At 41.1% G+C, this 15147-nt stretch overlaps 1 protein-coding gene across 1 annotated transcript in view; it reads right to left on the bottom strand.

The window, feature by feature from the left end:
• Nucleotides 1-15147, bottom strand: part of stk3 (serine/threonine kinase 3 (STE20 homolog, yeast)) — a 487842-nt gene that overhangs the window by 404896 nt on the left and 67799 nt on the right. The window contains exons 2-3 of the mRNA XM_072258090.1: nt 1424-1504; nt 58-186 (exon numbers count right to left, since the gene is read on the bottom strand). Coding sequence (XP_072114191.1) covers nt 58-186; nt 1424-1504 — 210 coding nt within the window. The remainder of the gene's footprint in view (nt 1-57; nt 187-1423; nt 1505-15147) is intronic.

Here is a 15147-nt window from a genome sequence, read left to right on the forward strand (position 1 = left end):
ACATCTGTAAAATACACTATGTTGCTAAGTGAAATTGCCACATTCCACTACTCATACCTGTCACATTGTTGCATTATTGAAATTTCCTTAATAATTTCCTGTAGGTCAGATTCCACTGGCACTTGCTTTATGGCAACAACTTGTCCTGATTCTTTATGGATTGCTTTAAAAACACTACCATAAGATCTGGAACAAAGAAATGGAAAAGGATTTTTTTTTAATATATATACTAAATAAATTAATAGTTAATATAGGACTTATATATTTGCATTTATGTACATTAATCTGTTTATTCATGTAATGGCTGAAGTAAATACAATTAAATTCAAAATATTGCCAAATATTTCAATCAGCCCATGCCAATCATGAACAATTTACCATTTGTTGAAATAACAGACAATTAAGGCAAATACCAATTTCCTTTAGCACAGTCACATTTATTAAACTGTTGCAATGAAAATTAAAACAAGGATAATTTAAACAAGGAAAATTAAAACAAGGAAAATTAAAACAAAATAATTCATTTGAATTATTCAGCTAATCTGCATTTCTCTTGCATCCTGAATGAAAATGGGCCAAAGGATCATTAGAAAATCACACATCAAGACAAAAAGGAAGAGAGCTGCTGTGGGGGACTAACAGACAGATTTTAAGCAGTTTCATAGGTTGGTATATTAAAGGTTAAAGAACACCTTCAGCCCACCAAGTCCACGCCAATCACCAACTGCTAATTTTTACCAATCCTATATTAATCTCAATGCTTTTATTCTCTCCATTTATTTTTGTTCACCAGCTCCCCAAAACTGCACAGCTGATAGGATAAACCTAGCTTGGGAATAAATTAAAGATGCAAAGTGGAAAGTTTCTGACCTTTGTCCAATTTAAAACAACTGCAATTTTTATAATGTTTCTGCAAGGTAACTACAAAGACTTCTATTCAATTACTTCCAAAACTACTTAAGCTTCAAATCCAATTTTCTAAAAACAATCATATCTCAGGTAACTAAATTGACTAACAAAATCACTCACTTATTAAGGACTATTAGTAATGAAGAACAACGTTTAAATGATTAACATGATTGACTATAAAAAGCAATATATACTGTAATGACATAAAAATATAATAATTTAGTAATAATTTTGATCAATTAAATAAGTGATAAAAACACCATTCTACAGCTTTTCAGAGAAGAAGAATAAAACACTGGTGAATTGGTTTGCATATTGCAGGGGAGGCAAAGAAAATGATGGTTAAAATTTGCATCAGAAACCTCGGCACTTAAGTCATTACAGTGTGAACCCAGACTATTTTCAAGCCATGTTAGTTTACAGCAGAATAACAACTCCAGTTTTCTGTAACAGCAGGAAAGGATCCAGAGAATACCATTTCTCTGAACAAAATCTGAAACATTATGCCACTCACCCTTCACCAAGCTTTTCCAATACATCAAAAACTTCTTCAGGCTGTTTTGTGAGGCTGTCTTCACTCAGTTTCTTCAACTTGCTAAAAAAAAAATTAAAGAAGTCAATGCAGTATGGATTAAGATATGCACCTTTTGCATCCACTCCTAAATACCATATACAATTATCGCCATACAGATGAAATTCATCATAAAACAGATTCACCTTCACCTCTTTGTCACTTCAACCGATCACCTCCCAGCTTCTGACATCATTCTTACCCTCTCCCCTTCCTCATTTGCTATCACCACCCCCTCACCTGCATCCACCTATCAGCTGCCAGCTCTTGTTCCAGCCTTTCTTTCCTCCTGGCTAACTCCCTTTTTTTTCCAGTCCAGAGGAAGGGTTCTGACCCAAAACTTCAACTGTCTATTTCCCTCCACAGATACTTCCTGAACTACTGGGTTCCTCCAAAGTTTTATGTGTTGCTACTAATACAACAATATGCTTGTTCCTAAAATATGATTTTTACTTGCAATTAAAAACAGAGATTACCCACATTGTAAGACTATAAAAGGTGAATACTGGTTTAGATTTATTGAGCTAAATATATCCCACTAAACCTAATGGACCCATTTTCATCTAAGGCCATCAACGTATCCTTCTATTCCTTTCTCTCCATGTTTAGTGATGCCTTTCTTTAAATAAACCAGGCTTCATTTGCACTAACTGTTTCTGTACCAAAAGGTCTTCTATTCTGAACATACTATGCAGTTTTCCTGGAATTTCCTAAATTCCCAAGTGATTTTAATGCTGCCAAATATGATATAAATGCTTTGCAGCTTCATTTTTGTTCCTATTATCGACAAATATGCCTCAAAAATACCCCCCAAAAATTTTAGAATAACGTTTGTCAACACCTCAAAACATGGAGATTATCAGCACATCTTTATAATCTTCAACTTTCAATGTGTTCATCACATTTCCACTAACACAGTAGCGCAGTAGTTAGCACAACACATTACAGTGCCAGCAACCCGGGTTCAATACCCACCACTGCCTGGAAGGAGTTTGTACGTTCTCCCCTTAACCGCATGGGTTTCCTCCAAGTGCTCTAGTTTCATCCTACTGTCTAAAGACGTACCGATTGGGAGGTTAATTGGTCGTTGTAAATTTTCTTATGATTAGGCAAGAGGTAAATCGGAAGTTGCTGTGCTCTAAGGGCCGGGGGAGGGGGTGGGTTGGTAGGTGGGTAGGTATATAGCTCTCCAACAAGGTCAACTAATTGATTAGTCATCATTCCCTTCAAAGGCTCTACAGTGGACAAATTACTTCCTACTAAAAATTCCACTAGATGAAGGAGAAATTACAAAGGAAGAGCACAGTTTTAAGATTCAAATAATAAATCATAATAATGATACCACTTGTTTATTTGTGTGCACTAAATATTGCTGCATTTGATGTTTCCTCAAAAAAATACTATTCAGCATAAAAAATAAATTAGTCACAACAGTACATTTCCATTTTGGCTCAAGCAAACTGCATTTATTCAGATCTCACAGTCGAGAAAAGTTTTCAATTATAGCATCTAAGATATTTCCAACTTTGAGCCAGCAATTTGGCCTATTTTGCCTGTGCCAGATCCATGATATCACGCCACTGGGCCCCTGTTCTTCAGTGCTTTTTTAATATTTATTTACTATCTCTTTAAGTTGGGGTTCCCAACCTGGGGTCCACAGACTCCTCAGTAAGGGTCCATGGCATAAAAACTGTCACATCCTTCGTCCAAAGAACACAAAATTTATCTACTTCTGCTATAACACAGAGCCCATTTCCCAACTTCTGCAGTAGAAAACTTCCACCCAAAAACAGATATCTAACAAACATCAACCAAATCATGCACATCTGTATTTCTCTGTAGAACAGACACCCAGGCTCCTTACACTAAATTAGACTCATGTTTCAGGCTGGGAATGTTTGTAGCCCTTGAGCATCCACTCTCTCATCTACCACATAAGGAAACCAACAATGCAAACATCACTAAGACTAAGACAGTCATACACATACTGAAATTTTGTCACATGTTTATGATGTCAATGGTATTTTCTTGAGTACACCGTCACAAATAAGTCATAAAACTTTAGATATTAATGGACTAAAACAATTATAATTCTTTCCCAACGTTTCTGTGATAATGAAAATAAAGGTCAGTTTTACTGCAAAGCTCACTTTCATTGTGAATTGTTATATTTGTAAATGAATAATGTAGATGCATCAAGAAAATAGAATCAACTGAATCGTCGCAAAAGACACAAATTAAAATCACCTGAGATTGAACATGGCTTGGACCCAAATCCAAGTCACGTCAAATCCATTTTGTGTGCCCAAAATGGAAGATAAAGTGCTGGACTCATCTGTACCCCAGGCCTCATTGCATCAGTACAGGAGGCCACACAGGGTGGGGCACAACTCTCCCAACCATCGAGGACATCTTCATGAGGCAGTATGTCAAAGAGGTAATATCCATCACAATGGGTCCTCACCATCTGGGATATGCCCTTTACTCATTGCAACAATCAGGGAGGTGATACAGGAAGCCTGAATACTCACACTCAGTGATTTAGGAATAGCTTCTTTCCCCTCTGGCTTTATTTTTGTAACTTATCATCATTTTCATGTCCTTTCACTGTACTGCTGCCATTAGAACAACAAGTTTCACGATTAACCTGATCCTGACAATGAAGTGGGAGACAACAGGAAACTCAGGGTCATCACTGCAGACTGAATGCAGAGTGGTCACCCAATCTACATTTAGTTTTGCTTTTGTAGAGAAAGCCACATTGTGAATACCAGGTGCAGAACACCGGATAGGAAAAATTGTAAGTAAACCACTGTTTCATTTCATAAGACTGATTGGGTCCCTCTCTGCAACTGCAAACCAAAATGCCCAAAAAGGGTGGTTGTTGAGAACAGATGAGTGGACCAGGAACTCGTGAAGGGAATAGCCCCTTGAAATGCTTAAAGTTGAATAAGGGAAGATGCGTCTAGTGGTGTAAATGCTGAAGATAGTGGAAAACGTAGTGAATAACCTGTTGAGTAATGAGGCTGGTGGGGTGTAAAGGAAAGAAACCAAGGGAACTCCATCCCTGCTCTTGAGAGGAAGCTGTATCAATAGAAATTTGTCAAACTGGACAATAACATGTTTTTCATACGCAAGGAAATTGGATTAAAGTTGGACAAAGCCAATTAAATAGCAAAAAACTTAAAACCTGAAAATCTGCAAGATCATAATTTATAAGTGCTAACGCTGTTACTCTCTTCACAGACTTTGCCTAACTTGAGCATTTCTAACATCCTCTATTTATATTGTAAATAATTGAGCTATCAGTCATACAATCAATTTGTGCAAACAAAAATAAATTTGCCCTAATCACTGCAAGATGGATCATTTAAAACAAAACACCAACAGAATTTCTAAATAGTGAATGCCGCCAGAAGTTGAATTCTGAACAAGTATCTCATTACTTCCAAACAGTATTTATTACCCTTCCAGCTCCTTCAAAATTACATTGTGCAAAAAAATGTTCTCAACAATTCTACTGTAGAAAATTATTTTACTGATTCAAAATATCAACAGATGACCTGTCAATGACCTGTGCAGTTGCGAAAACATTGATTTGCTCAATAATTAAATGTCAGAGGAATAATGAAATAGTAAGTGCTATAGCACATGTGACAAATTACATCATGGTATGATAGAGCAATTCAAATGTGCAGGAACAGAAGAAGCTGCAGACAATTGTGGACCCTCTCCAATGCACCATCGACATACTGTATACCATTGTAGCCATCATCAAAGATTCACATTATATAAAGCAGACCATCTTTTCACAGTTATCATTGGGCAAGAGGGAGAGAAGTCTGAAATCCCATACCACCAGGTTGAAGAACTATGTACTTGGATAATAAGTTTACTTTGAACATTGAATAGCAGCTATTTCAATTTAGCAACACTATGACCACTTTGGTCACTTTGCACTAAAGTGGAAATTTTTTGACTAATTGTGTTCTTTCCTTCAGAAAATTGTGTATAATATTTAATTTCTGTTTTTCTTATGAATGCTGCTTACCTGATGCCACATGCCTGTGAAGCTGCTGCAAGTAAGCTTTTCACTGAACTTGTGTATACATGTACTTGTGCATATGCTACTAAATTTGACTTTGATTTTCGAAAACCTCACTAAAATTAGTATTGATTACAGTTAAAACGACCATTAAAGAAACCCTTTTCATACTCCATCATTTATTTCTATTTGGTGGCTGATGTAATAAAGTGACTACTGAATAAGAACTTTCAGCGTTTAACATTACATCCTAATGGTCTCAGCTCAAAATGTTGACTACTGATTCCTTTCCATGAATGCTGCTTGACCTGCTAAGTATTTTGTATGTTGCTCTCGATTTCCATCATCTGCAGAATTCCCTGTCGTTATTGTTGTGGGTTTAAGATCTACTTCAGCGACCTGAACACACAACCCCTTGAAGGCACGTTACAATGTCAAGGTAACAGATTACATACAGGAAAAGACAAAGTTCCTAACCCTGTGATAGTACTGTATTAATTCTTCAGAGCAGGGTCCTCTGCCAAACCATCTTCAGCTGCTGTATCAATGACCTTCTTTCTGTCATAAAGGACATTGGCTGATAATCACAGCTCTTCACAAAATGAAACAGTTCATCATACACACAGCAATACAAAGATAGACAACACTGTGCCAAGGTTGATAAGTGTAAAGTCAGATTCACGTCACAGAAGTGCTTGTCAACAACCATCCCAAAAGTGGTTTTCCTCTGACGTTGGGTGAGACCAGAACTAGAGGTCATGGATTAAGGGTGAAAGGTGAAATGTTTAAGGGGAACATGAAGGGTGACTTCCTCACTCAGAGGGTGGTGAGAATATGGAATAAGCTACCAGCGCAAGTAGTGGATGCAGGTTTGATACCAACATTTAAGAGAAATTTCGACAGGTACACAGATGAGAGCTATGGCCCAGTACAGGTCAGTGGGACTAATCAGATTAATAGATCCACCTAGACTAGATGGGCCGAAGGGCCTGTTTCCATGCTGTAGTGTTCTATGGCTCTATGACAGTCCAATCACATACCACTAACAGTCAATACTCTTAGGTTCTCCACATCTTGCAGGTCATCACTGACCAGAAACTCAACTACGATATACACATTAATAAAAACAACAACAATCCAAAGTAACACACATTAAAGTTGCTGGTGAACGCAGCAGCTCAGGCGGCATCTCCAGGAAGAGGTACAGTCGACGTTTCAGGCCGAGACCCTTCGAAGTCCTGACGAAGGGTCTCGGCCTGAAACGTCGACTGTACCTCTTCCTGGAGATGCCGCCTGGCCTGCTGCGTTCACCAGCAACTTTGATGTGTGTTGCTTGAATTTCCAGGATCTGCAGAATTCCTGTTGTTAACAATCCAAAGTGTTTTTTTTTCCATTTCTCTGTGCATTGAGTGGTTCTTGGTCTTTTTTAATAGATTCATTTTGGTTTCTTGTTTTGTGGCTGCCTGTAAGGAGATGAATCTCAAGGTTGTATAATGTATACATACTTCAATAATAAACATACTTTGAACTTTAAACTACAATAGAAGGTATCCTGTGGAAAGTGACACACTTCCTTTCATCTACAAGATTTATTGCAGGATTATGACACTCTCCATGGAGTCCAACACTCAAGAAATGATATTCTAATCAAAAACAGGCCAAGCCCATAAATGGCATTCCCTCTATGACCATAAAGACACTAACTGTTCACCTTAACTGTAAAATGTACTACTAGCCACAAAATACACTGCAGATAACTTAACCTATTCCAATCTTACCATCAAGAGGAACAACAGAAGCAGGCACATGACTGCACCATCATCTGCTGGTTCTTCTCAAGTTGCACAGCATCCTACCAAATATCAGTGCAGATGTATCTTAGGCAGAAGGACTACAGCATTTCAAGATGGCTCACGCAAACTTTACAAGAGTAATTAGGAATGGCAATAAATGCCAGCCTTACCCATACTGTGAAAAATTGAAGAAGAAAAAAGTGAAAATGCTGGAAATATTTACACTTACCTGTGAGAAGAGAAAATTAGCATTTCAACTGAAAGACCTTTCAAAATGATTCTGATTTAGGGTTTTATACCCAAAATATTAGTAGCCTCTATTCCTACATATGCAGCATGACCTGCTTAGCATTTCAATATGTTTGGTTTTTATTTTAGATTTGCAGTTATTTTGATTTTCAAGTAATAAATACAACTCCATAATGTTATCATAGTTTATTTATTCCACTGAGTTTTAATTCCGCCATTGTTGAGGGGTTCAGATGCATACAAAGAGAAAAGGGGAGGTAGAATACCTAATATTCTGGCTGAATATTTTTCTTCAAATAGAACAGATGAAGTGGTGATCAATAATTGGTAATTTATTTGCTTAACAAGTTATTTTATTTCAGAGAATTCCATTACATACAAAAGGCACTTTATGCTTTCAGACATTATTATTTATTAATGCATGCCTTTAATATCATTTGCCATATTGCATTTAAGAAGGAAATTTCTCTTCAAAATATGCTCCAATATCCTTTTATATTTACATAGAATTCTTTAACTCTTTCAGGTTTCTCCCCCCACTACAATCTTCAGTGGCTGAATGCAATCCACATCGCTGCTTTAGGTCTAAATCTCAATTTTCAGCCACTTGCTAAATAAATGACAAAATCTAAATGCACTATTAGGCATTTCTCACAGGTTATGGTCACACATCTCCCTGCGGATTGTTTCAGACAGTAATTGGTAGATCTCAAATATCAAGTTCCCTAATCCCCACCTCAGCTGGAGATGATTTATGGTACCTAAGTGCAAAAAAAAATACAAGTACTCAAGTCTGAGAGAACTTACATTACTTAAGTCCCATCAGGAATTATTGATCAAGATTAATTGTAATTACGAACATTCTAATTTATACGATTGTAGTAGCAGTTAGCAACAAGACCCTAACCTCACTTAGCACAAATACATACAGAAGAATCAGAATCAGGTTTAGTATCAGATTTAATATCGTGAAATTTGTTGTTACAGGACCAATCAATTGTGACAGTGGAAAAGTGTGTATGGAACCAGAGGAGAGAGCAGAAGTACTTAATGAGTACTTTGCTTCAGTATTCACTACGGAAAAGATCTTGGCAATTGTAGGGATGACTTGCAGTGGACTGAAAAGCTTGAGCATGTAGATATTAAAAAAGAGGATGTGCTAGAGCTTTTGGAAAGCATCAAGTTGGCTAAGTCACCGGGACCGGACGAGATGTACCCCAGGCTACTGTGGGAGACAAGGGAGGAAATTGCTGAGCCTGTGGCAATGATCTTTGCATCACCAATGGGAACGGGAGAGGTTCCGGAGGGCTGGAAGATTGCGGATGGTGTTCCTTTACTCAAGAAAGGGAGTAGAGATAGCCCTGGAAATTATAGACCAGTCAGCCTTACTTCAGTTGTTGGTGAGTTAATGGACAAGGCCCTGAGAGGCAGGATTTATCAACATTTGGAGAGTCATAATATGATTAGAAATAGTCAGTATAGCTTTGTCAAAGGCAGGTCGTGCCTTACAAACCTGATAGAATTTTTTGAGGATGAGACTAAACACATTGATGAAGGTAGAGCAGTAGATGTAGTGTATATGGATTTCAGCAAGGCATTTGACAAGATACCCCATGCAAGGCTTATTGAGAAAATAAGCTAGCACGAGAGGGCACAGTTTTAAGATGCTTGGAAGTAGGTACAGAGGAGATGTCAGGGCAAGTTGTTGTGTTTTTTTTAAAACGCAGGGAGTGGTGAGTGTGTGGAATGGGCTGCCAGCAACTGTGGTAGAGGCAAATACCATAGGGTCTTTTAAGAGGCTCCTGGACAGGTATATGGAGCCTAGAAAAATAGAGGGCTATGGGTAACACTAGGCAATTTCTAAGGTAAGGACATGTTTGGCACAGTTTTGTGGGCCAAAGGGCCTGTATTGTGCTGTAGGTTTTCTATATTTCTATGCAGCAGGTGAACGTTGCAACACTTAATACTAAAAATTGTAAATTACAGCCTATATATATTTTAAAAAGTTAAATTAAATAAGTAGTACAAAAAAAGAAAAGAAGTGGTGAGGTAGTGTTCATGGGTTCAAATGTCTATTCAGAAAACTGTTGGCACAGAAGAAGAAGCTGTTCCTGAATCATTGAATGTGTGCCATCAGGCTCCTGTACCTCCTCCCTGCTGGTAGCAATAAGAAGAGGGCATGACCTGGGTAATGGGGACCCTTAATGATGGATGCCACCTTCTTGAGATCACTCCTCCAAGATGCCCTGGATGCTGGGGAGGCTAGTGCCAGTGATGGAGCTAACTGAGTTTACAACCTCCTGCAGCTTATTTCCATCCTGTGCAGAGCCCCCACTCATATTCGACAGTGATGCAGCCAATTAGAATACTCTTCATGGCACATCAGTAGAAATTTGTGAGTGTCTTTGCTGGCTTACCAAAACTTGTCAGATTCCTAATGAAATATCGCTGCTGTCATGCCTTCTTCATAACTGAATCAATACATTGGGCTGAGGATAGATCCTCACAGATGTTGACACTCTTGACAACTTGAAATTGCTCACCTTTTCCACTTCTGATCCTTCACTGAGGACTGGTGTGTGTTCCCTTGTCCTACCCTTTCTGAAGTCCACAATCAATTCTCACTGACATTGAGTGCAAGGTTGTTGCCACGACAACACTCAACCAGCTGATTTATCTCACTCCTGTACGTCTTCTCATCACCACCTGAAATTATGCCAACAATACTTATGTCATCAGTAAATTTATAGATAGCACTTGAGCTGTGCCTAGCCACACCATCAAGGGTGTAGGTAGAGTATAGCAGTTGAGGTTTTTGTTGGTTATCAGCGAGGTAAAGATGTTATTTCCGATCTGCACAGACTGCGGTCTTTCATTGAGTAAGTTGAGGATCCAGTTGCAGAGTAAGGTACAAAGGCCCAGGTTTCGGAGTCTTTTGAACTGTAGTAATGATTGTGTTAAACAATGAGCTGGAGTCAATAAACAGCAGCCTGACACAAGTATTAGTATTGTCCAGATGATCCACAGCCAATATGAAGAGCCAATGATACGCATTCAATGTAGACCTGTTGTGGCAATAGGCAAATAGCAGTGGGTCCAGGTCCTTGATTAGGCAGAAGTTGATTCCAGTCATGATCATCACAGAAGATGCAAGTGCAACTGGATGATAGTCATTGAGGCAGCTCACTTTGCTCTTCTTGGGCACTGGTATGATTGTTGCCTTTTTGGAGCAAGTGGGAACTTCCGACTGTAGCAATGAGAGATTGAAAATGCCTTTGAATACACGCGCCACTTCGTTGGCACAGATTTTCAGAGTGTACCCAGGTACACCACTGGGGCCAGTTACCTTGCGAGAGTTCACCCTCTTGACAGACATTCTGACGTCAACTTCTGAGGTAGAGATCACATGGTCACTGGATGCTGCAGTGATCCTCATAGCTGTATTTTTATTCTCCCTTTCAAAGCGTGTATTGAGATCATGTAGGAGTGATGATTCGCTGCTATTCACGATGTTAGGTTTCACTTTGTAAGAAGTAACAGTCTGCAAACCCTGCCAGAGTTGATATGTATCTGATTCTGCCTCTAACCTCAATTGGAATTGTCCTTTTGCTCTTCAAGTAGCCCTCCGTAATTCATTCCTAGCTTTCTTGTATAGTACTGGATCAACATACTTGAACACCATAGATCTGGCCCTCAGCAGACTGCAAATCTCCTGGTTCATCCACAGCTTTTGTTTCAGATATGTATAGTATGTTCTCATAGGCACACACTCATCCACACAGATTTTAATGAAGTCACTGACAACTGTGGTGTATTCATTCAGACTCGAAGATGAATCCCTGAATACTGTCCAGTCCACTAACTCAAAACAGTATTATAAGCGTTCCTCCACCTTGTCCATAGCTTCTTGGTTCATTCTACTGGTGCTGTGGTCATTGGCTATACTCAGGGAGTAGAAATACAGCCATGTGATCAGACTTTTCCAAAGTGTGGACATGGGATGACATGGTAAGCATTCTTGATGGTGGTATAGCAGTGGCCCAGAGTGTTGGCTTCTCCAGTTCCACAAATGACATATGGCACACATACACATTCAAATGAACACCCACTCAAGTCATTTTGAATCCAAGGTTAAACTTAATATCAAAGTACAGTCGGCCCTCCTTATCCGCAAGTTCCGCATGCGCAAGTTCAACCAACCGCGAATCGGGAAAACTCAGAAGTTCTCTCTCCAGCACTCGTTGTTCCAGCATTGTTCACCTCATGTCTCATTCGTTCGCTACTTAGTTTCTGTGAAAAAATGGCTCCTAAAAAGCAATTGCATGGTCAAAGCAGTTCCTCAAAGGCTAAGAGGGAATGTAAAGTGCTATCTCTCACCGAAAAATTAGAAATATTAGATCTTTTGAAAAGTGGCATGTCGCATTCTGAAGTGAACCGTAAGGTCGGTAAGAATGAATCGAGCATTCGTACAATAAAGCAGAAAGAAGCTGAAATTCGTGGAAGTGTTAGTGCTAGGGAGGGCTGGCTGGCTATGTAAAGCGCTACAACCTCAAGAACTTAAAGATCACAGGAGAATCGGCATCTGCTGATGCCGAGGCAACATCAGCGTTCTCAAAACAGCTACGATGGTTGCGTCTGTACAGAACATGTACAGACTTTTTTTCTTGTCACTATTCCCTAAACAATACAGTATAACAACTATTAACATAGCATTTACATTGTATTAGGTATTATAAGTCAACGGAACAGAAACACTGAGGGCGGCAGGTCCTGTGCTGCTCTGGGTCCGAAAGTCCACCCACACGGAGACAGGTTAAATAAGGGACTTGAGCATCTGCGTATTTTGGTATCTGCGGGGGGTCTCGGAACTAATCCCTCACGGACTGTATACAACTCTGAAATTCTTCTTCTCCAGGTAGCCACAAAACCAAGAAAAGAAAGGCAACGCAATCATCAACCCCAAAATCCCCCTCTCCTGCCCAGAAACCAGATGAAAAACAGAACAGGATCATCAACCCACCAAATAACTCCTCCCCTGCACGAAAGAAAACAGGATCAGGCAAAAAACACAGAATACAAAACAAACTGTAATACTGGGGGGGGGGGGGGGGGGAGTAAAAGTCCATTGTCCACAGTCCAAGTCCATATCCATATCCAAAACACAAAAACCTGGGTAACATTCTCTGGGCACAGTGACAGGACACACGGGGAAGGACGCAGCAGCTCAGCAATCAGAAGGCAGTTTACCCTCTCTGGTAGCAGAGCAATCCCACCAGCAATCAGAAGGCAGTTTACCCTCTCTGGTAGCAGAGCAATCCCACCAGCAATAAGAAGGCAGTTTACCCTCTCTGGTACCAGAGCAATCCCACCAGCAATCAGAAGGCAATTTACCCTCTCCAGTGGCACAGCAATCCCACCAGCAATCAGAAAGCAGTCCCCCCTCTCTAGCAGCAGAGCAATCCCACCAGCAATCAGAAGGCAATTTACCCTCTCTCGTAGCAGAGCAATCCCACCAGCAATCAGAAGGCAGTTTACCCTCTCTGGTAGCAGAGCAATCCCACCAGCAATCAGAAAGCAGATTACCATCTCTGGTACCAGAGCAATCCCACCAGCAATCAGAAGGCAATTTACCCTCTCTGGTAGCAGAGCAATCCCACCAGCAATCAGAAGGCAATTTACCCTCTCTGGTAGCAGAGCAATCCCACCAGCAATTTACCCTCTCTGGTAGCACAGCAATCCCACCAGCAATCAGAAAGCAGTACCCCCTCTCCAGCAGCAGAGCAATCCCAACAGCAATCAGAAGGCAATTTACCCTCTCTGGCAGCAGAGCAATCCCACCAGCAATCAGAAGGCAGTTTACCCTCTCTGGTAGCAGAGCAATCCCACCAGCAATCAGAATGCAATTTACCCTCTCTGGTAGCAGAGCAATCCCACCAGCAAACAGAAGGCAAATTACCCTCTCTGGTAGCAGAGCAATCCCACCAGCAATCAGAAAGCAATTTACCCTCTCTGGCAGCAGAGCAATCCCAACAGCAATCAGAAGGCAATTTACCCTCTCTGGCAGCAGAGCAATCCCACCAGCAATCAGAAGGCAGTTTACCCTCTCTGGTAGCAGAGCAATCCCACCAGCAATCAGAACGCAGTTTACCCTCACTGGTAGCACAGCAATCCCACCAGCAATCAGAAGGCAAATTACCCTCTCTGGTAGCAGAGCAATCCCACCAGCAATCAGAAAGCAATTTACCCTCTCTGGCAGCAGAGCAATCCCACCAGCAATCAGAAAGCAGTCTCCCCTCTCCAGGAGCAGAGCAATCCCACCAGCAATCAGAAGGCAATTTACCCTCTCTGGTAACAGAGCAATCCCACCAGCAATCAGAAAGCAATTTACCCTCTCTGGTAGCAGAGCAATCCCACCAGCAATCAGAAAGCAGTCCCCCCTCTCCAGGAGCAGAGCAATCCCAGCAGCAATCAGAAGGCAGTTTACCCTCTCTGGTAGCACAGCAATCCCACCAGCAATCAGAAGGCAGTTTACCCTCTCTGGTAGCACAGCAATCCCACCAGCAATTAGAAGGCAATTTACCCTCTCTGGTACCAGAGCAATCCCACCAGCAATCAGAAGACAGTCCCCCCTCTCTGGTAGCAGAGCAATCCCACCAGCAATCATAAGGCAATTTACCCTCTCTGGTAGCAGAGCAATCCCACCAGCAATCAGAAGGCAGTTTACCCTCTCTGGTAGCACAGCAATCCCACCAGCAATCAGAAGGCAATTTACCCTCTCCAGCAGCAGAGCAATCCCACCAGCAATTAGAAAGCAATTTACCCTCTCTGGTAGCAGAGAAACCCCACCAGCAATCAGAAGGCAGTTTACCCTCTCTGGTAGCAGAGCAATCCCACCAGCAATCAGAAGGCAGTTTACCCTCTCTGGTAGCAGAGCAATCCCACCAGCAATCAGAAGGCAGTTTACCCTCTCTGGTACCAGAGCAATCCCACCAGCAATCAGAAAGCAGTCCCCCTTCTCCAGTGGCACAGCAATCCCACCAGCAATCAGAAGGCAGTTTACCCTCTCTGGTACCAGAGCAATCCCACCAGCAATCAGAAGGCAATTTACCCTCTCCAGTAGCACAGCAATCCCACCAGCAATCAGAAGGCAGTCCCCCCTCTCCAGCAGCAGAGCAATCCCACCAGCAATCAGAAGGCAGTTTACCATCTCTGGTAGCAGAGCAATCCAACCAGCAATCAGAAGGCAATTTACCCTCTCTGGTAGCACAGCAATCCCACCAGCGGTCAAAAGACAGGCAGCTGGCATTCCACTTCGGCATTCACCTCAATGTTTCAATCTCCCTCATTGCTGCAGCGGACAACGGAAGCTTGAATTAGCTCGCGCCCGTCCCGCAGTCTTCTCACCATGAGGTTCGCGCTTACTGCCTCGACCTCCCAGAATTCGCTCAGAGATAGCAAAGCAATGACCCCCCCCCAAACAATCTCCAAACTGCAAATCACAAACTCCAACAGTTCCAGATCACAACTCAAGATGAAAAGCAGACTTAGACGACATAACAGAAGTGAAATGAAGTTTCATG

The sequence above is a fragment of the Mobula birostris genome, chromosome 1 (genome assembly GCF_030028105.1).
Source record: "Mobula birostris isolate sMobBir1 chromosome 1, sMobBir1.hap1, whole genome shotgun sequence".
Taxonomy (NCBI): domain Eukaryota; kingdom Metazoa; phylum Chordata; class Chondrichthyes; order Myliobatiformes; family Myliobatidae; genus Mobula; species Mobula birostris.